The 21612-nt window shown below is 41.8% G+C and overlaps 1 protein-coding gene across 4 annotated transcripts in view; it reads left to right on the forward strand.

Annotated features, from left to right (window-relative positions):
* myo16 (myosin XVI) overlaps window positions 1–21612 on the forward strand; it is a 183516-nt gene that overhangs the window by 108946 nt on the left and 52958 nt on the right. For all 4 annotated transcript variants that reach the window (XM_072686093.1, XM_072686092.1, XM_072686091.1 and 1 more), the window contains exons 16-22: window positions 436–583; window positions 2707–2824; window positions 7311–7428; window positions 8304–8375; window positions 10974–11115; window positions 14238–14310; window positions 18867–19019. In XM_072686093.1, the coding sequence (XP_072542194.1) occupies window positions 436–583; window positions 2707–2824; window positions 7311–7428; window positions 8304–8375; window positions 10974–11115; window positions 14238–14310; window positions 18867–19019 (824 nt within the window). The remainder of the gene's footprint in view (window positions 1–435; window positions 584–2706; window positions 2825–7310; window positions 7429–8303; window positions 8376–10973; window positions 11116–14237; window positions 14311–18866; window positions 19020–21612) is intronic.

Below are 21612 nucleotides of genomic sequence, written 5' to 3' on the forward strand. Positions count from 1 at the left end.
TGTTTCAGCAGGAAGGTAGCTAAACTATAAGAAACTCAGGCTTACCAGGACTGCAGCTGAAGAGCTGTGGTTTAGTCTGATGTGGTAGTTTTATTTAGGTGGAGGCAAGCGATTTCCCTGCAGAGGGCGCCAGTGCTCCATTTATTGTTCAGCAGTCCTTTTTCAAACCGTCAGTTCCTCAGGTCCCTCAGCTCATAACTTTACTAACACATCTCTATGGCAGTCTGCTATGGACTGTTCCCTTTTTAAATGGTGTAATGAGTTATGAGTGTGTGATCCTGCAGGGAAGATATGCTGACAGTTTGTGGGAGTGCTGTAGTTATTTGAATGGACTGATTCTTATTATAATAAATTATATAAATTTGCACAGTTTTTTTTGGTGGTTCTCAATTTTGGTCTCTGTGTGTGTCTGTGTGTGTGTGCATGTATGGACAGCCCGTGTGTACACCTACATGCTGGAAAAGGGCAGGCTCGTCAGCATGCCCCAGTATCAGCAGAATTTCAACATCTTCTACCTGATGGCTGAGGGCCTTTCAGCTGAAGAGAAGAGCAACCTGTACCTCAACAATGTCCTATCCCACAGGTAAACACACACACACACACACATAGTGAGACACACTGATACTCGTACATAAAAACGGTTAAATAGCACTTTCAGACCCTCTGATGGGATTTACCAGCTATTTTACCACCTCTTTTGATTCCAATTAGCAGAAGTGACTTAGTCTTAGTGCCCTGGCAGATTCACCAGTTAAAGTACGTTAAGCATCTCACACACACACACACACACACACACACACACATATATGCACACAGCTCACATTAGGTCTGGAAATCATCTGTAGGGGTCAGTGCCAGTGCGTTCGTTAAAAATTCAGCCCTCCCTCTCTGTGACCTGCTGTCCCATGTGCTGCTTATAAATTTTGCATTCACAACATGATTGTGCAAAAATCACAGAAGCAGGTCACAGGCTGTAGCGTGTGTGTGAGCGTGAGTGTGTGGGTGTACTTTTGTTCAAACTGGCATGTTTTGTGCATGATGGGGTGGTTAATCTAGCCACAGATTAAGCCTGGTGGTGGAATACAAGTTCACTGTTCCACTTATTTAACTGAAAATCCTCTCGAGGCCTCAGCTAGGTGTGATATTGGTCTGAAAAGCTGACTGTTTATGTCATCTTCAGAGCAGTTGCGTAGATTGCATCTGTCCTCATTTTGCCATTATGGAAGGAGGGTTGACCTGGGTTCAGTGTATAAGAGTTACATGCTGTGAAGAAGCAGGTTCAGCTACTCTGAACTACATGTTTTGTTGATTTGACAGAAGAACACTCGCTGAGCACTCTGTTAAGAAGACCTGCACACCTACTAATAATGCAATTATCTAATCAGCCAATCGGGTGGCTGCAGTGCGGTGCAGAAAAGCATGCAGATACAGGCCAGCAGCTTCAGTTAATGTTCACATCAGCCTTTAGAAAAATTAACATTTTACATTGAAGGCATTTAGCAGACGCGCTTCTCCAGAGCGACTTATGAAAGTACTTCGCTATTTACTCATGAATAGACTAAAAATTCAAAGATACTTCTATTTACACTTGGACGTACATTGAGGATGACCCTCATTTACAGTGTAGCCAAGCATTTACAATAAACAGAGATTGAAAGAGAAAATAAAAGCAATATTTACCTACTATGAAAAAGAGATTTTGAGATTTAAATAAAGATTTAATAAGTAAGAAAAAAAATTAAATGAATATAAAACAAAGCAGGAATTAATAAAACAAAACTGTTACTGATTTGTTTTTACTTTATTTGTTTATTTATTTATTTTTATATGTAACAGCTGCCATTGTGGGCACTGCATAATATATCATGCCTTGAATTAAACTTATTTAACATGATATGGGTAAAAACAAATTAGGAAAAAATACATAAAAATAATAGTAAATAGGTCTACGTAACAATTTAGAACAACCAGGAAAATGATAAAACTTTAAAACAAAGATTTAGGATCAGACAAGGATACAACTAATATGAAGTTAAACAAACTAAAATAACAGTAATTATAAAAAGTGATAAATGCAAATAAAGTTAAAATAAATAAAAATATAAACATGAATAATGCTAATGAAACCAAATAAAAAGAAATAAAACAAATTAACTGAAGTAAAATAGTAACAATCTACTTAAACAGTTACAGGCAAAGTGGTTTGATTAATCTCGATTTCTTCTGCGGCACACGCTGGAATGCCACAGCCTATTTAAGGATTGGTGCTGACCATGTTCATCCCTTCATGACCACATTACCCATCTAATGGTTACTTCCAGCATGATAATCCATCATGCCACAAAGCTAAAGGCAAATGGTTTCATGATGATGAATTTAATATATTGTAAAATATTAAAGAAAGCATATCAGAAGTGCCACATCTGTTGTAGATGTGCATATTTTCCAGTATGGTAAATTAAGCATGTTAACAGTCATTGTACACGGAAATGTGAGTGTTCTTATTTTCACTTAGAAAATTAATAATTAAAATGTTCAGCTTGTTCTTTAGGTCAGTGGTTCTCAAAATGGTCCTCGTGCATCCTCCAATCTTTGAGGCCCAGTTTGTAAACCACTGGGATTTCAACCTGGATTTCCAGATTAACACATTCCTTAAAGCACTGTGCAAATAGATGTTTGTGTGTGTGTGTGTGTGTGTGTGTATAGGTACCTGACCTCAGGGGCACCTGGTGAAGCTGCTGCAGTAGGCACAGCCTGCACGCAGAGCAGAGAGAAGATTGCATCCCTGAAACAAGCCCTGCGTGCACTTGGCTTCAACAAACTGGTACAGTATGAACATTCTTTTCATTACATACACACACACACACACACACACATGCTCTTTAACCAAAACATACACTTAATGGACAAATGTGTTCCTTCATAGGCATTAAAATAGTCTATCCTGCTGGGGGTAGCTATCTCTACTCTCCAGAAAAGGCTTTCTTCTAGATTTTGGACCATTGATGTAAGGAATTTGATTGCATTCAGTGACAAGAGCAGTAGTGAGGTCAGGTATTGGATAATCACCACCCCACCTCATTCCCAACTCCCCACCTCATCTCAAAAGTACTGGATGGAGCACCATCATCATTCCAGAGAACACAGTTCCACTGCTCCACAGCTCAATGCTAAGGAGGGCTTTATGCTTGGCATTAGGCATGGTGCCAATAGGTCATCATGAGTCCTATTCTATTAGCAGTACTTCTCTACAGGGACTAGCTGTGTGTACATTTGCACATCTGCATCAGGTGCAACTTAAAGTAGCTGAATGCATTCATTAGAAGGGATGTCCACAAACATTTGTACATGCTGTGTACATACACAGACACACACTGAGGACAAATTGTTTCTTGTGTCTTATTGGATTGTGTGTGCTTAAGGGACATGTGAGAGACAGTGAGGCGGTGGTCAGTGCCAACAAACACTGTCTGATATACAGTTAATATGTTTCTGCTGTTGCTGCTGTCAGACTCACACACACACACACACACACACCTGGGGAAACTAATTTGTACATCAGATTTTCTGTATATTTATATTGCTGCTGTATAAACTTATTAGTCTGTTAACCTTGTGCAGACGTTAATACGCAACCGTCTACAGTGAGTAAAGGAAATGTGTGTGTTTTTGAGCCTCTAGCACAGAGGGTTTGTGTGAGTGTGTGAGAGAGAGAGGTGTATGGCCTTGGGCGTTGGCAGCAGGAGTTTACGGTAAGAGCACAATAATGCCACTCTCTGAAGCTCATTACCGTATGTCTGCAGACTGATGACTTACCAGCTAATAACACACAAACCTCAGAGTGGCTTTTACTTTGCCGCCACAACAACCCCACTCAGAATGCGCGTGAAGCTGTGTGCGTGTCCGCGCTTGAAATCAGCCTTGACCGCCACACATTGTAGCAGTATAATTAACACGGTCTGTTGGGGAATTCCGTAAAGTATGTTGAAAGAGAGAGGAGGAGTAGCAGGGCGAGAGAGGGGAGGGTTCACTGGAGCCTAGTGAGATGCTGAAGGAGAAGTCAGTCTCCTGGAGGCTTCTAGAGGAGAATGTTTACTGGAAAGGTGAGTTATTAAAAGGGAACAGTCACATTTGGCTAATGCTTAATGTCAGAAGGTGCTGCGTCATGCCAGAGGTGTGAAAAATGCAGTCTTTGCTGGGTCAGTGACGTCTTTGGTCCTGTTCCAAACGGAGAACGCTCATCTCCAAAGAAACACTGCTGGCATGATGTGCATGGTCTACACTCTTCAGCATAAAGGTGCTTCAAATGACACCATAGAAGAACCACTACTGGTTCCATTAAGAACCGTGTTTGTAATAAAGATGTGTGAGAGCGTGAAGAAGTGTTCAAAGGTCTAAGTAACCTTCAGTTCAAGCTCTTTACTAATTAAGAGGTTCACCCTCACTGATCTCTACAATCATAGTTCTTTACGGAACAGAAAGTAGTATCATCATTTGGAGCACCCTTATGTTTGAGTGTGTACACCCTGCATTCAGTAGCCTACTCCCCTCAGAACAATGGCCTATCCATAACTATCCACTAACATCTCCTTTAGACATGCACAACAGGTTTTCTTTGATTTGGAATGGAAGCTAGGGCTAGGGCTTAGGGTAAGGGTTTAGGGCTATGGTTGGGGTAGGATTAGGATTAGGAATAAAGCTAGTAGTAGGCCTAGGGTTATGGTTAGGGTAGGGCTGGGATTAGGAGTAAAGATAGTAGTAGGGCTAGGGTTAGGGTTATGGTTGGGTTGGGATTAGGAGTAAAGCTAGTAGTAGGCCTAGGGTTATGGTTAGACTATGGTTAGGATTAGGAGTAAAGCTAGTAGTAGGGCTAGGGTTATGGTTAGGGTAGGGTTGGGATTAGGAGTAAAGCTAGTAGTAGGCCTAGGGTTATGGTTAGGCTATGGTTAGGATTAGGAGTAAAGCTAGTAGTGGGGCTAGGGTTATGGTTAGGGTAGGGTTGGGATTAGGAGTAAAGATAGCAGTAGGTCTAGGGTAAGGATTAGGAGTAAAGCTAGTAGTGGGGCTAGGGGTTGGGTTATGATTAGGGTTGGGCCTAGCGTTAAGGCTAGTCATAGTGTTAGAAGTAGAGCTAGGAGTAGTGCCAGGACTAGGGTTAATGTTAGAAGTAGGTTTATGGATAGGGCTTGGGTTAAGATTGGGGTTAGGGTTAAGGCTAAGGCTATGGTTAGGGCTAGGGTTCAGATTAGCGGGAGGCCTAAAATTACGGCCTGGCAAAGAAACTCAGGAGTTGATGATGTCCATGGATTCCAGACTTTCCAGATTTCCAGCTGTCATTCTGTTTATAATTGTTAGTTGGTCCAATTACTTTTAAGCCTGTGAAAATAGAGGCACTGTACAGAATGACTGTAATTCCTAACTGCTATTAAACTTCTTTAAATTTAAAACTGAAGGTTTACTTTTATTAGCTTCATTTCAGATCTACTGAGGATGTGCACAGAGGCAAAATATAAACAAATACAAACAAAAAAAACCTGTCCAAATACATCTTGTGCTTTGTTCAATGGAGCAAATGGACAGAAGAGACTCAGTTTTACATGGTACTAATTCTGTCCTGCTGTAAAGAGTCTGCTCAGAGATAGCGTGCTGTAGATAGAGACTTTCAGAAAGGGTCTTTTAGAGTTCACACACACACACACACACACACACACACACACACACACACACACACACACACATACACACACTTGGGCACACCACTGGAAGAAAATGAGAAACACACATGCGTCAGGAACACAGGGGACTGGTGTGCTTTTATAATAGAAGTGTTTATGATATCAGGGGACACGGCGTTCTCACACCTTGTGTTCAAAACGTTTTCCTGGGTCACCCTGGATGAAATTCACACACATACACACACTCACACACACACACTCTAACATGCACACACACCTGATCCCCAGCCAGACAAAGTGTGCTAATCCTACCAGGAACCTCTCTAAATCTGCTTCATTAAAGAGGGATTGTTCCCTCATCTCATCACTGCAACACGATCCTCAATGATGAATCTCTCTCTCACACACACACACAGGTTTGCAGGTAGATGCATGCAGGCATGTCCACTTTTACCTCTCTGTGTCATATTTTCTCTTTCGTCCTCTATCCTCTCACCTGTTTCTCTCTCTTCCATACTCTTGCACATCTCTCTGAAATCAACAATCCGTTGTTGTGCCCACTTCATCTTTAAATCCTCTTTAGCCTGTAAACAGAGTCTACTGAGCCCTTTCATAAAGACTCAGTGTGTAACCCAGTCTCTGTGTCACACACACACACACACACACACACTCTTAAGCTTTGTTACCTGACCGGAGCCCAACAGGGCCTGACAGAAACCAGGTTTCGGGCAGAGTTTGGGCCTGTTTTTCACATACAGCATCAGGATATGGTTTAAAGCAGTGTTTTTTTGTTTGTTTGTTTGTTTTTTAGTTAGTAGATTTATTTTCTTTTACACTCTTTCTCATGGGCACTCTCTCACAGGCCCACTTTGTGTCTCTCTCCCAACTTTGTAGTCAGTAGCTGCGTTCTGGGTATCTGGTTCAGGTTCAGTTTGATCAGTACCAGGCAGAACTGTGTGTGTGTGGGTCTCAAACTTGTGGGAATGGGTCAGGTTAAGGCTTCACTTTCAGGCCTTTGCAGAGCTCATACATAGACACAAACACACACACACACACACACACACACACACACACACACATACATTTACATGTATGCCATTTGAACAGGTTTGTTTGGAAGCTGCTCTCAGATCTGTTTCTGTCAGTAAAGTCATAGTAAATAAGAGATGAATCCGACCCTGATTCTTGATCAGCACGTATACTCAGAGAGGCTTGGTAAATATGGGTCCTGGTTTGCTTCAGTGAAGGACCAGTCAGATGAATTAGGTATTGGATGCTAGCTGTAAATACTGGCCTGCCAAGGGGAGTGCTTTAGGAAGGGTTAAGCTTACACAGCCATTTATCGAAGTTTATGATGTATGATTATCATTATGTAACCCTCCTAATTTTCATTAAAAGTCAGTGTAAAAAGATTTTATTCCAAATCATTTTGGAGCATTTCTATTGGTCCATTCACACTGGAATTTTGACTGGATGTCAAGAACAACTGCCAGATTCAATATTATGTCAAAACTGAAAAAAACGTTTTAAGCTTCAGCCTGAGCTTAGTCCTAGCCCTCTAAAAAATAACACAAAATCAGGACAGTTTGCCCTAGAAATGCTGGACCAACTTCTCGGTTTGTGTGTTTCCTCTAGGAGGTGGAGAACGTCTTTGTGGTTCTCTCTGCACTGCTACACCTGGGGGACCTGCGCTTCACGGCCCTGACGGACGCAGAGACTGCGCTGGTCTCTGACCTGCAGCTGCTGGACAGAGGTCGGTTCAGCTGCGCTATAGGGCCAGCAGGGGGCGAGCTACACCAAGCTCATCTTAAAGGCCTAGAGAGAATGAAAAAGAGAGGCAGAGAGAGACTACACAGTTAGAATGGTGTCACACACCCACCACCCCGGCCTGTTTACATCAGTTCTGCTGTGGATTAATAGCAGATCACTCAGTACGCAATGGAAAAGTCTCCATCTCTCTCACACTCACACACACACACACACACACTTTCACATAATTACACTGTTTTGTTAATTACTCGTTCCTGCTCTCAAGCACACACACACACACACATACACACAGTCACCTGTTTTCTTAAGTCCTGCTGAGCGCTGAAGCAGAACAGCTCGGCTTGCCCTCGACCTTACATAATGCAACACTTAGCTACTACAGTACGGACCCGAGCCATGGTAAACAAGTGACGTCAACACGCTCACACTCTCTCTCTCTCTCTCTCTCTCTCTGACTCTCTCACACACACTCACACAATGTGGCCATTATTAACAATACATGAGTGAACTGGTTCTGATGTCACAGATGTGCAAAGTGGTCCCCATGAGCCTACGCACAAAAACACGCCCTAATACACACACACACACACACAAACACACACACACAGACACCCACACTGCATTAAGGCAGAGTAGCTGCTGTCTGCTGTTCCATGGCAGGGAGCAGAGCAGGTCATGAGGGACACTAAGCGTAACACTGGGACCTGATGTTTGGGTCTGCTCACTGCTGACTGTTCCAAATACACAACACATGAGTTTTTTTTTCCTTTTGCAAATGAACTTGTTTACAGCTTCAGGTAGATGTGATATGCTGATCTCTGTGGATAAGGAAGTCTCTCTTTTTCTGTGTGCTTGTAGTGGCAGGCATGCTGCAGTTGAGCCCGGAGGACCTGAGCTCTGCTCTCACTTCTGATGTGCAGTATTTCAAAGGTATGACTTGCAATGGGGGCAGGGATCAATGGGGAGAAACAGTAGACTAGGTAGCAGGCACCCAATTATAACCAGTGGAAAAAAAGAAGGCTTACACTGAAATGCAAGGCAACCATTCCCAATGTCAGTCAATATCGGCACCCTGTTACGGCATATGTGTTTTGTAGTAGCAAAGTATTATCGTTTGGACAGCCCTGCTCAAATGACTGGTTGATTTTCTATATTTTCCAGCAAAAAGGGTTAAATATAGAATAAAGAAAATTATTAAAAATTATTTATGCAGTTTAAGAGCACATATTGCCATTGGACCTGTGGGGTGTTATCTAAATGTCTCCCGATTCCGATTCAATCTTTGTGTAAATAAATAAATAAATAATAATAAATAATACAGCCTCCCAACTTATGTAAGGCGTCCTGTTAATTTACGCTAGTTAACACCAGTAAAATCACTGTGTTTATAGTGAACAGTTTCTATAATGAGAATGTATTTTCTTTGGTAGCAATTTTAAATGACTGTTTTAAACTTTATGGTGTGTTTAATGTCTTATAACCCAATCTGACTCTGTCTCTTCCATTCAGCTACAAGTTCCTTTAAAACATTACAATCAAATCAAATATATTTAACCAGGGTGGTCGCACTGAGATGAATAATCTCTTTTATAAGTGAGCCCAGGCCAAGACTGAATGAGGCAAGATTTGCTTTTCTATAGCTCTTGTGCATTAGCCACCTCCTCTCTTTTCTGAACGCGCCGTACATACCTGGTTTAGAACCAAAGGAAGAAGTGCGGTTCTCCCACTGGTAGAATGGAGCGCTTTTATAATAGTTTAATTTTTTCGACAGTCGTAATACAAGAATAAATATATCCATTATATTCCCAAACGGATGTAATGGAATAGAATATCTTTGTTGTTGCACAAGTAGGCTACAACCAAACTGGCTGGTTTTGCCGGTATGGATAAAAATGGTAGAAAATAGACAAACCCAGAGAGAGATTTAAATGCAGTCAAAGCACAGGAAACACTGATATAAGTTTTCATGTTCCACTCTGAAATTGTTCCGTGCTGCAGACTCTTAAACTGTTTTGTTACCTTCTAAGAGGTTGAGGCTGAGAATCCTGTCTGTTAACAGTGCCTAGAAGATGCCAGAGGGCGCTCTGCTACAACAAAACTAAGGGTCAGAACTGGATCGGGCATAAAAAGCAGATATCTGATCCACTAAAAAGACCTGAATCGCTAGTAACATTGCTCTTGCCAGATAACTTAAGCCTAAAGCACATTGCTGTTGTACAGTTATGAACTTTGGCTTAAGTTATCTAACTTAGTAGCAGTAGTATGTCGATGCATCACTATTATATCATTGCTGTCCCGTTATGCCGTTTTTGACATAATGTGAATATTAAGCTATTTATGAACTGCAGATCATCTACAGCAGGTGATGTCTTCCATGAAGTAACCTCATTTAGGTCCCATGAGTATTCCCAAGTAGAATGAGTTTCAGGTCACAGAGTGCCCATCAGGTTCACCTGCAAATTTTGTAAGTGCCTTCACCCCCTCTACCCCAACAGTGAGATGATCTTCAGGCGAAAGTTTAGAGTGGTTCAGCAAGACGTTCAGAATGAGGTTAGTTTGCTAGCGTGCTTTCTATAGGCAAGCCATGCTATATAGCCCAGTACTCCAGTCAACAATGCTGGACCCTCATCTTCTGGAATCAGGCACCGGCATTCACAACCAGTATTACACATTGTACAGTAGTGGGGCATGGGTGCTGTTCATTTTTGGCTGTATTGTCTGGTTTCCCTTTATAGCAAAGCTCTGCTTTTTAGCCTGTGTGTATTTTCAGTATTTCTCAGGATCTCAAGACTGAAGCACTCATTCATTCATTCATTGAGAAACTGTAGCAGCACTTGCCTGGGCCCAGTCTGTTCAGAAAGTCATCAATGGATTACGCCTGAGGCAAACTCCCAAATAGACTACCCTAATGACTAGTGGCCTTCAATTTGGCACAGTCAACTGGATTTGGAAAAAAAATGCCTTCCCAATTTGCACAACACAGACAGTGCAGGCTGAAGAACACACTCATGAACTCATGTGTTAGGATTCGTGGCGTAACAGCAGTGCATTTGTCACACTGCTCTGTTTGGCAGTAGACTGGTGGCTGTGTGTATACGTGAGCTTACACACTATGACAGGCCCTGAATGCCATAGCAAATGTGGTGACTCAGTTATAGTCACATGACACGGTTTGTCTTTGTTACCGTCATACATGTTAGAGGTTCATTAGAGCTGCCTCACAATGTCACAGCATTAAAATAGGTTTCACTTTATTGATTCGCTTACAAGGGGCATCGTCTTTTCACTGCGTGTTTGATGCCAGCACAGCAACGCCAGCTAGGACAAGTGAACCTGCGACCTTCCGGCTGCTGGCTCACCTCTCTCTTATTGCAGAGCTACCATCCAGCCCATCCTCACTGTTATTACAGTGGCTGCAAATGTGTCAAACCACCATTGCTAATTTTCTAACTTTCCCTTTGGGCATCATTGTAAACAAGCGTGCTGTTTAAGTGGCTGATCAAACTCGTCTTTTATGCTTTAATCCAGGCGATGTCATCACGCGGCGCCACACAGTGGAGATGTCCAACCACCACAGAGACCTCCTGGCCAAAGCTCTGTACGGAAGACTCTTCAGCTACCTAGTAAACAACATCAACTTTTATCTGCAAGGACAAGACGAGAGCCTTGGGTAGGTTTGATAGTGTTTGTGTTTGCGGGTTTAAGGGGGAAATACCTTTAGTTGTTCAGCATTTCTGCATAATTCATTTGTTAAGATCTAAAAGCAAAGTCATTCAGAGTGAGTTTTGATGTGAAATGGTGAATTGCAGAGAATCTTATTGAGTTGCACTTCTTTACAGTGGTGGTGTGGAGAACCAGGAGTTGGGATGTCTACAACACAAATATGGCCATTTCATTTAGTGCCGCTAAAACTCATTTACGATAAGGGGCTGCTTTACACGCAGTCCAGTGTCAAGGGGGCTGGACCAGTTTTTATTGGATAACCAATAAAAAACATGAAGTTCCACCCCTCCATTAAATGGATCTTTTGGTTGAATGTGCTTCTGAGTTTGACTCTCGGTTAGGGCTGTTTTAATAGTTGAATAATGTGTCCGCCACCGAAACAAATAATCGACTGTTGACATTATGAATCACTCAATTACCAAACAACTCTCAGGTAGCTGTCAGGCTTTACATTTAGCTTGAGTTTGTGTTATTCATTTGCTAACTAACAATGAAGACAATAAACATGAATAACTTATTAAAAATTCACTGCTTTAATTAACTTTCCTGATCAATAAAACGGCAGTATCTTTTATCCGTTAAAATGTAAAACCAAGCAAAGTAGCAGCAATGAGATATAACTAAACTAAACACAATCGCTATGTTTCTATTAGTGTATTAGTATTAGTATTATTTTGTTTGGAAATGGTCAGTTTTTTTGTTTGTGTTAGTGACTTTTATTTTAACACGGTCTGTTTATGTGTATTAGTGACTTTTATTTTGACCTGGTCTGTTTGGGATGTAGTGGTTGAGTGGATTGATGCGTCTCTCTTGTGCTCCTTTTTATTTATAAATTTTTTCACTCCATCGTTCTGAGGTTGCCTTACTTAAAGATTTCCCCTTTTCAAGCTTGTGTTCCGTGTCCATATGCGACTCCCATGCCTCACACTAATAAAACTCTGCTCACCACTCACACACCAGAGTGATGTTGCTGCAAACTCTATTCCACACTGTTATTATTAAACTTTGGCGATTAATGGGTGGTGCATCCTAATCCGTTCCTAGTCACCATGAGACGTCGCCAACTAATATTAAATGAGTTGGTGACGCACCACTACTCTTGATTGCCCCTACCCTTTCTAAAATGGAAATTCGGATTGGTTCTGCTTCTGAGTTTGACTCTCTGTTGTCCCTCTCACCAGCAGATAGAACGATTATGATGGCTCCCTCCCTGTTCTCACCTATAAGGTCAGGGTCAGAGTGGTTTAGGAAAAGTGAATTTCTGCTGAGAGTGAACAAACTGCAGAAATAAATTAAACAGCCACTGTTGGACATGAATTTAAATGAATTTTATTCTGCAGTTTATGAACCTTTATCAGGCCGTTTGTGTCCCTCCTCTGGTCTAAAACCACCAGTGAACCTACATAAGCCTACATACTACTTTATCTCAAAATTCCCTGCATATGACTCTCCACCACAAATACCTTTTAGAAAATATTTTTTAGGCCAAAACTTTCCTGAAACTGTCGTCAAATAACGTTGGACCAATCAGGCAACGTATTCTTCATTTCTTCATTCTATTTTATCACCACTGTTGTGAAATCGTCTGACTTTAGAGGTTTCTTCAGAACAGTACAGCTCATTTTAACCACGCCCAATGACTCTGTTTACATCCTAATACTTTTATTATGCAGAAGTTTTGAAATATCATTGGAACTGATTCACTCCTTTAAATGAGCAACTGTTGTACTAGAGAAGTGGATCAGTAGCGATGGGAACAGCTGCTAAATGAAGAAGAACAGATAGAGAAAACATGCAAGAAGGAGATAGACGGTGAGTCATAGGTGAAGAGCTTTTATGATTACGTGACCGCTCTGGTCCTTTTTCCTCGTTGCTGCTGTTTACCACAGCACCACATTCCATTACCGTACATGCCGTTTCCCTCATATTACAATAACAACTCTGTGGCATTAGCTACCTCTACAGATTTAAGGGCCTAACCTTTTGCAATTCCTCATGTGCAAACAGGGCACTGCCAGCAAGTCCTTCCCAAAAGCCTTGTTTAATAACATCAATAATAGGGATGAAAATAAAGTTGCGTATTAGTTCAAAGAATGCGCTTTGGGGCTTCTAGCGCACAGCCAAAGGTTTATCTGCTGGTTAATGGACTTCTGGCCTTGTCATTCCCAAACCTCTGCACTGTCATTGAGCTTGACATGCAGCATCTGAAAGCCACAAAATAATTTTGTGGAACTCCAAGTATGTGTTTAGACACACACATACTCACACACGGAGTGTATTGTAAAAACACATGTATATGGATATACAGTTCTCTGGGGTTACTATCTGCCAGCCCTGTGTATATTCAAAAGACAGGTGCACAGTCCCTATTCATGGCTTTTATGTTGACGTCATCAGACACTATTATTGAATGTTAATAGCCATAAAAGCTTTATTTCTCCTCTTGCATGAAATCTAATATGTCATTCTTTCCTAGTCCCCCACACACACACATATAGTACTGTTCAAGCGTTTTAGCCACCTGTGAAAATTCAATTAAACATGAGGAATTCTTGTCACTTTTAACTCTATGCATGGTTTCTTGCAACTGTTCTAATGTGACCTGGTGTTTTTACAAGCTCACACAGTCTCATTTCTGAGGTAAATGGTTCATATAATGTGCTGAGGTGCCTAAAACGTCTGCGCAGTACCGTGCATTTATTCACACAAGGGCCTTGTAGACTCCGGCCACCGCCACCCCCCCCCCTCACTTTCTAATGCAGGATCAATAAGTGGGCAAAGCCAGCAGGTTTTCCAGGTTTTTGTGCCGGTCAGCGCTTTAGTGTCAGCTGCATTTGGATAAGCCTAATGGCCATTGACGAGCACATAAGCATGCTTATTATTGATCAATGAGGGCACGGGAGCTGCCACTTTGATGAGAAGGTAGCAAGCAGAGGATGAACTAGGAGACATAAGCAGTGTATCATGAAATATTGCTTATTGTGTTTGGCTTATTATACATCTATGACAATGTTGTTATTGTTCCTCCCGTTTATTTAGAGATGTATCTGTTCATGTGTGTGTCTACAGGGACCCCGCACTTGAGATTGGCATCCTGGATGTCTTTGGCTTTGAGAAATTTCAGAAGAATGGCTTTGAGCAGGTAAGAAGTTCTTCAAGTCTTTTTATTATTAATGTATACAGTGTTCTCTATAATATTTAGTTTATGATCAGTGACAAAAACAGCAGTGAGGCTGATGAAAAAGTTTACTTTTATGTGCGCAAGCCTTTTTGTGTATCCTTCTTATATCCCCCCCTATGTTTGCGATCATTTGGCCACATCTGCCTAAGTGCAGCATCCATAGCGTCACTGCGGCTTCACTGGTCAGCATTCCAGGCACAGCTCCTCCTTAGATAGACCCACTCTATTAATTTTATAGAACACAGACTGCTTGCAGCCTCTTCCTTCCTGTCTTTGTTGTGTCTTCACACACCGATCTGCTCGTGTACACTGGTAAGGTCAGCCCAGATTTGATGTGGGGCCGATGGGCAGCCGCAGGCCAGAGGGAATGGAGGCATTATGCCTGTGGTCCCTACTTCCCGTATGGGGAAACCTTAATCTGTCCCACAGATCCCTGCAGCACGCCTCTGCCCACTGCCAGGGCATTTTTAGACATTAACACTGGCTGTGTCCCAAATGAGCTGCAAATATAGAAATCTCAGTGAAAGTTCTTTGCTTGCTTGGTGTAGGCTTACTTGATGGAGTGCGATTTGCGTTCTGAAAGGTGTATTGCTTGCATGAGAGACTTGCATTCACGTATCTGCATCCAAGATATATATTTGAAAGCAAATCTTCATCTCAACAGCTTTATAAGGTTTAGGTAAGCAGTGGGGCTCCACTATTGGTTTAGTCTGAAGAAATGGACTTGCATTCCCTTGATTTTGGTTGCATGGACAGCAGGCAACGGTAGCAGTTCCTCAAACTTCTGTAGTTGATCACAAGCATGTCCTTAAAGAGACTCAACCTGCTATTTTTGGTCACTTTGGACTCTGGAGATAGCTGTTCATAACAATGTGGGAGCAGCCGTGGCTTGAAGTGAAGGTTGAGATGTGACCTTGTGGGGGTCGACAGCTCCAATAGGATGCGACTGAATTGTCCTTGAGCAAGACACCTAACCCCCTGACTGCTCCCTGGGTGCCACAGCCAGGGCTGCCCACCACTCCCGGCACATGTGCTCACTGTGTGTGTGCTCACTAGTGTGTCAGGAGGACAAAATGGCGATGGAGTGGTTCCTCATTCCTTCTTCCAGTGTCCTTGAGGGTGATCTTAAACTTCAAACTTAAAAAAAGTTTGCTTGTTGTGAGGTTTCTGTAATAACATACACTGCATGTCCAAATGTTTGTGGACTCCTGCTCATACACAACATTTCTTTATCAAGGGTATTGATAGGGAGTTTGTCAAAAAACTCGGAGGTTCTCTTCTCATCCCCAAACATAGCACAGCAGCAGCCCGCGTCATTACTCGCAGAGTCGGCGAGTACAGTATTACTTTTTTTAAAGGTCAGTAAGAATTAAACTGAACTGCAATGTGAAAAGAGTGTTTTGTGCTTTGAGTTTTGAAATAGATTTTCTTTCTTTACACATTCATGTTTTGGTGGTTAACTTGTGAACATCATTGGACAACCATCATTAGACAACCAGGTAGTTTTTAGCTTTCTTTTGAAATTGATAGAATGCATAGATTTCTGTGGACCATGTTAACCGCAATGAGATGGAAGCATCCATGTTCAAATTGCATATAAGTGACAATCACTGGGGTCCAAGCACTTTGTGATATTATTGAGCCAAAAGACTAGAAATAGGCTTTTTTTTAACCCAATTTTACTAATTTTACTCACTTTTACATTTTATTATATATAGTCAATTAACCAACCCACTCATTAGTACTCTACCTCTATTGCATGTAATGCCCCTGACTCTGGGAAGGTGAGGACTGATCTCTCCTCAGAGACATGCTCAACCAGCCACCTCTTTTCGTACTGCTCTCGATGCAACATCACTGGGCAACCCAGCACTGATGCATCGGCTAGCAGATACCTATGCCATTGCAGTACACTGCAGTGATGTGAGGAGAGAGTAAGGGATCCATCTACCCACCCGCAGAGAGCAAGACCAGTTTTGCTCTCTCTGGCTCAGGCTGCTGATGGCAGGCAGCATGACCCAGGTCCTCTGTGATCTGCAGGTCATGGTGGCAGCGCCTGGCCCACTGGACCACTCAGAGCCCTAGATTTGCCTTATTTATTACAAATGTGTATTCTCCTTTTGCATCTAAATAAGAGGTTTGGATTTTATATGAATTTGTTGCTAAATTTTAATTTAAAAACATTTAAAAGCACTATAGTTTTCTTCTAGGAATGAGACTCTACTACAGGGGACTGCTTTCTGCCTTCACTCTTCATGACTTTTCTGGTCTTCTTGTCTGGTAACAAAAAAAAAAAAGGACAAAATGAATGATTAGGACAAAGTAAGTTAGTATCTAATGATAATGGTTATTCCACAACTCCATAGTTCCACAACTCCACACCTTTAGCTAACACTTGTCAGTGGGCTTACGCTCCTTTGCAGTTGCTCTAGAGCATCTCATTTTAGGCAATGCTTTTCTATAGAGATCTGCGATTGAACGCCTGTGTCAGCAATGAGTGCACCTCAGTAGCACTAATTCATTCAAAAATTAGAATGAGTGTCTGGATATTTTTGGAAATACAGTCCTGGAGAATGTCTTTTCACATTGCTGTTATAAAGGTTTTTCCAGTAAGTTCAGAGTCTTCCTAAAGGTCTTAGGAAGCAGCATAGCAGAAAGGCCAAGCTCTATGGCTGCAGTATATCATTGTGGAAGACACTGGTTTGCTATTTTAGAGTTATTGTTCACAGAGGTCATGTCCGAGGCCGTGTCCAGTTGCCCAAGCATCTTAAGCAGTATGTCTTGAGTCTTTGATTAGTGGTGTTGTATTGTAGGGTGTTTGCCTGAGGGCTTAGAGGTCAGGGCTGAACAATACCACAAGAAGAAAAATCTCTGAAACTGAATACAAAGGGTCAGAATGCAGAGCTCAGATGTCTGTGTGAGTGTATTTTTTTTTTGTGTGTGTGTGTGTGTGTGTGTGTGTGTGTGTGTGTGTGTGTGTGTGTGCTGGAATGACTCTGCGCTGCCCTCAGCTGAACCTGCACTTCTACACACAAAGGATACGCTTGGCCTCACGAGGTCTCATAAACTTGGCCAGATTTGGTCTCTGAAGCATCAGGTGGTATTTGGCACTGAGCGATTGCATTATTTGCTATCAGTGGACATAGGGGGCTTAATATGTGCCGGTAGAAGGTCCTCAGGATAAAGTTGAGTTTAGGAAAGACCCTTGAAGCCTGCTGGGTTTCAACATACTGATCTATAGTCGAGATCTACAGAGAGGGAGTATCTGTAGAATCATGTTACACAGGTAGGCCAAAGTAGTGTTAGGAGTCTTGCCCTACTCTTATTGGTGTAGTGTGGTGTGCTATGTAGAATGATGCACTTATACGTGTCTCAGTATTTTAAAATGATAATATTTTGGCATAATACACAGACTTAAGACTAGAATGAGTTTAGGCTAATTTACTCCCCTTCTCTTGGATTGATGGGCATTGTCGAAAGTCATGCTTGTGATCACCAGAGAACAAGGTAAAGCCTTACGCAGCTATGCAATTACAAAAGCTATGAGAGCTTTTTGCACCTTTACTATTAGTACAGCAACCTAGTTTGGAACTTAATCACCCAGCCTTCATACACACATTTGCACATTTTACATGCTCTTGCACATATTTGTATATTTTAGTTTTTATAGTCCTTGTACTTAGCATAGTCTACACACCCTGTTTGGTGTTTTGTTTATTGGCACTATTGTACCATGTCCTACCTATTTTGCACCGGAGCCTAACAGTGTTTGGTTGTACTGTGCAACCCTGTATTAGTATAATGACAAAAAGTTGAACTTAATTGAAATAATGGTTTTGAATCACACAACCACAATGCTCTAGTTCTTCAGAAAAGAGGTAATTTACCAGTGAAGTATTGTGGTGCTGATAACAGTGCAATATAGGCAACTTCTACTTCAAGGTTCCGACCTGCAGGGCATAGAGAACCAGAGAGCACATATTAGGAATGTGTGTGTGTGTGTGTGTCTATGTGCGAGACTGAGATTAATGACATCAGCTATTTGGGGAATAGGAGGTATTTACTGTTCAACACCCCCTTCCACATTGCGCATATGTATGATAATGAGCCTGCATTTTAATTAGCAAGTAATTCTCATTACATTGTGATGAGACAAGAGCCTGTGTATAATATGACTACTTTGTGCGTGAGCATGTTTGATTGTGTATTTATGAGCCGGTTAACATGGAGAGCTCATTAATTAACACCATGTTGGTTAAAAGCTTAGATGACAGGCTTTAGGTAGCAGTAATTAACCTGTGTCAGCTTTTCATGATTCTGGAAAGTGCACTTCTTCTAGATAAATCTACAGCCTGCCTCGGTCATCTTGCTTTTAATACGTTTTTGCAAAGTAGCACTTGACAATACAGAGCACTGTGTGTTGGTTTTATGTAGGCAATTAATCCAGTGTGTGTGTGTGTATGTGTGTGTGCAGTGTTTAATGTGTTAATGTTTGTGTGTTCGTTTTCCCTCTGTAGTTGTGCATAAACATGTTAAATGAGCGGATTCAGCAGTACACCACAGAGGTGCTGTTCCAGCAAGAACAGCAGGAGTGTCTGCAGGAAGGCATCGCCATGGAGACGCTACGCTCCCCCGCCAACCAGCCGGCAGTACTGGACTTCTTCTACCAGGTACACAGAGAGAGAGTATGAGCGAAAGAGAGAGTAGTACTGGGAAATAAAGAGGGGATGATTTCCTATCCTAACCTTCCTTAATAGAGAAATTAGCATATTTGAGCCCATCTTGTGTGCCGTTTCATCTGCACTACATTGGGAGAGTTTGGAAATGTTGCCTTTTCGATCTGCCCCCAGAATAGTTAAAATCACACTTTTGTCCATGTTCATCATGGTGGAATAAAATCAGCGCTTTCTATCACAGTACAATAGAAGCATGAGGGTACCTGTATTGTAAGATGCTCTGCAGCATGGCTGTCATACATACAACCCAAGAGGTTTTAAACAGGCCTGTCAAATGAATTATTAATGAATGTAAATTCCATCTCATTGGTGATCCCTTGAGTTCAGTCAGTTATGCAGTTATGCCACAGCCATCCATTGTAGGGTGGCCAAGAGAACATAATTTGCTTGGCTCTCTCAGAGTGACCATGGTGGCCCTCTCTATTCCACCACTACTCAACACAATATCTCAGCCATGACAGAGTTGCTTGGTTAGCATTCTTCTTCAAGAGTGTTGGGATGTCCAATGAAAGACACGGCTGGGCGACTGTACATGTCTTGGAGAAAGCATGTTCTAGCCTTCAACCTTCCAGCAAGTGGGGGGGAGTTGGTAATGACCAAAACATTGGAAAAAATACTATAAAGTACTATTAGTGTGTTTTCTCTCACTGTATAAAAAAGCATGATGGTACCTTTATAGTTGGATGTACTACTGCAGCATTGCTGTCCAACATACAACCTAAGAGGACACCTAATCCATCTTGCTTTGGTTGAGTTTAAACCCCAAAGGCTATTGAGTAGCACAACAATCTAATCATTAGCATCTGAAAGTCATGAATTCGGGCCCCCGTTATGCCACAGCCATCTGTGGCTAGGAGTCCAAGGGAGCATAATTGACTTGGTTGGCCAATATGGCCATTACTCACACAATATCAGGGTCATAACAGAATTGGATGTAAACACTCTGCTCCAACAGTGTTGAGGTGTCCAATGATGCTTCAGCAGGTTTTAGCTTGAAAAGATGCAGTTGGCTGGCTTCACATTTCATCACAGCTACCTTCCTAGCTAATGAGTGAGAATTGGCAAAGATAAAATGGGGCAGAAACATTGGCATCCCTTTACTCGGATGGTCCTATGTAGATGCTTTGTAAATGCTCACTTGACATTCAGTTAAGTTCAACTCTTAAGCTGAATTCAAATGACTGTCTGTATAAAAAGTATGCTCACAGGTGATGAAAGTCAATGTGGCCACACCCACTGTGGCAAAAAAGACAGCGTTAGCATTCAGTGTGCTTGCCCCTAACCCAAAAACGGGAAAGAGCTGTTGTACAACTGAATGTACAAACAGATTCAGCAGGAATTCTGAGATATTCTTTTACAGACTTCTGAAAGCTGAAGAGAAACGAAAAAAAACTAATGGATTTGCAGCAATTTTCAACAACTGGAATCCAGGCACCGAAACGTGTGGGAGATCACTGTTAAAGTCCCGCTCTAAAAAAAACAGGTGGGGGAAAAAGCAAGCCCACTGTAGTTGTGAATTTAGCAACATGCTAAGTTCAAGTAAAAGGCCAAGCTAGCAACTCTGGATGAACCAGTCTGCTAAATGTGCAAAACGTCTCTATCCATGGACCATTGGTTCTTTGGTCATTTGGATGGACCGCTGTCAATCCAGCCGCTCTTTAACTTGGGCAGATAATCGCTTTGGCTGCTTTTCTTAATAAATGCTGCCATGTTGCAGAATGTTTCACCACTCAGACTAAAGGGGGCTGGTTCTAGCGGGAATGTGACCTTAATGCATACATTGAATGTAACCCTACACCTATCCCTGAACTTTTAGGGTGAGGTTTAGGGTTAGATTTAAGGTTTAGGGTTGGGGTTAGGATTTAGGGTTTAGTTGCGTTTAATACATATTCACTTAAATGTTAGCATCTATGAGACATCTATAATGGACCACCCAAGTAAAGGGATACCAAAACATTAAGAAGATACTACATTAGTAAGCTTGACTTTGTCATTTAATTAAGAAACAACAAATAAAATTAAGACTTAAGATTCTCTCTCTCTCTTTCTCACTCTCACTCTCACTCTCTCTCTCTCTATCTCTCTTTCTCTCTCTCTCTCTAATGTACGGGCTCAATAATGTACAGAATGACTGCTGTGAGTCATTGTTCTATTATAATGCAGGCCAAACACAGAAACACACACACACATATATATACACATGCACATATACCCCCTCATTGCGGTTCAGCTAATCTTTGGGGTGATGACGCTGTTAGCCTTTTGCAAGATATGACTGTTTTATGAGTCACAGAAATGAGTCAGCCCTTTGTGAGGTTAAGAGTGATACAGCATTTTTCTCACAAACACTCAGACGCACACACATACACTCCCTCCCTCTCCACTCTGTTGCTCACAGCTCACTCCTACTCCTGCTGCCCAGACACACATGGTTATCGTGCATTCTATGACTGTGTTATATAAAATGTTTACTTTCAGCTGTCATTTCTCTTTTTTTATATATTAGACAATGTGCTTCTTATTGCTG

Source organism: Salminus brasiliensis, chromosome 8, assembly GCF_030463535.1.
Source record: "Salminus brasiliensis chromosome 8, fSalBra1.hap2, whole genome shotgun sequence".
NCBI classification, from domain to species: Eukaryota; Metazoa; Chordata; class Actinopteri; order Characiformes; family Bryconidae; genus Salminus; species Salminus brasiliensis.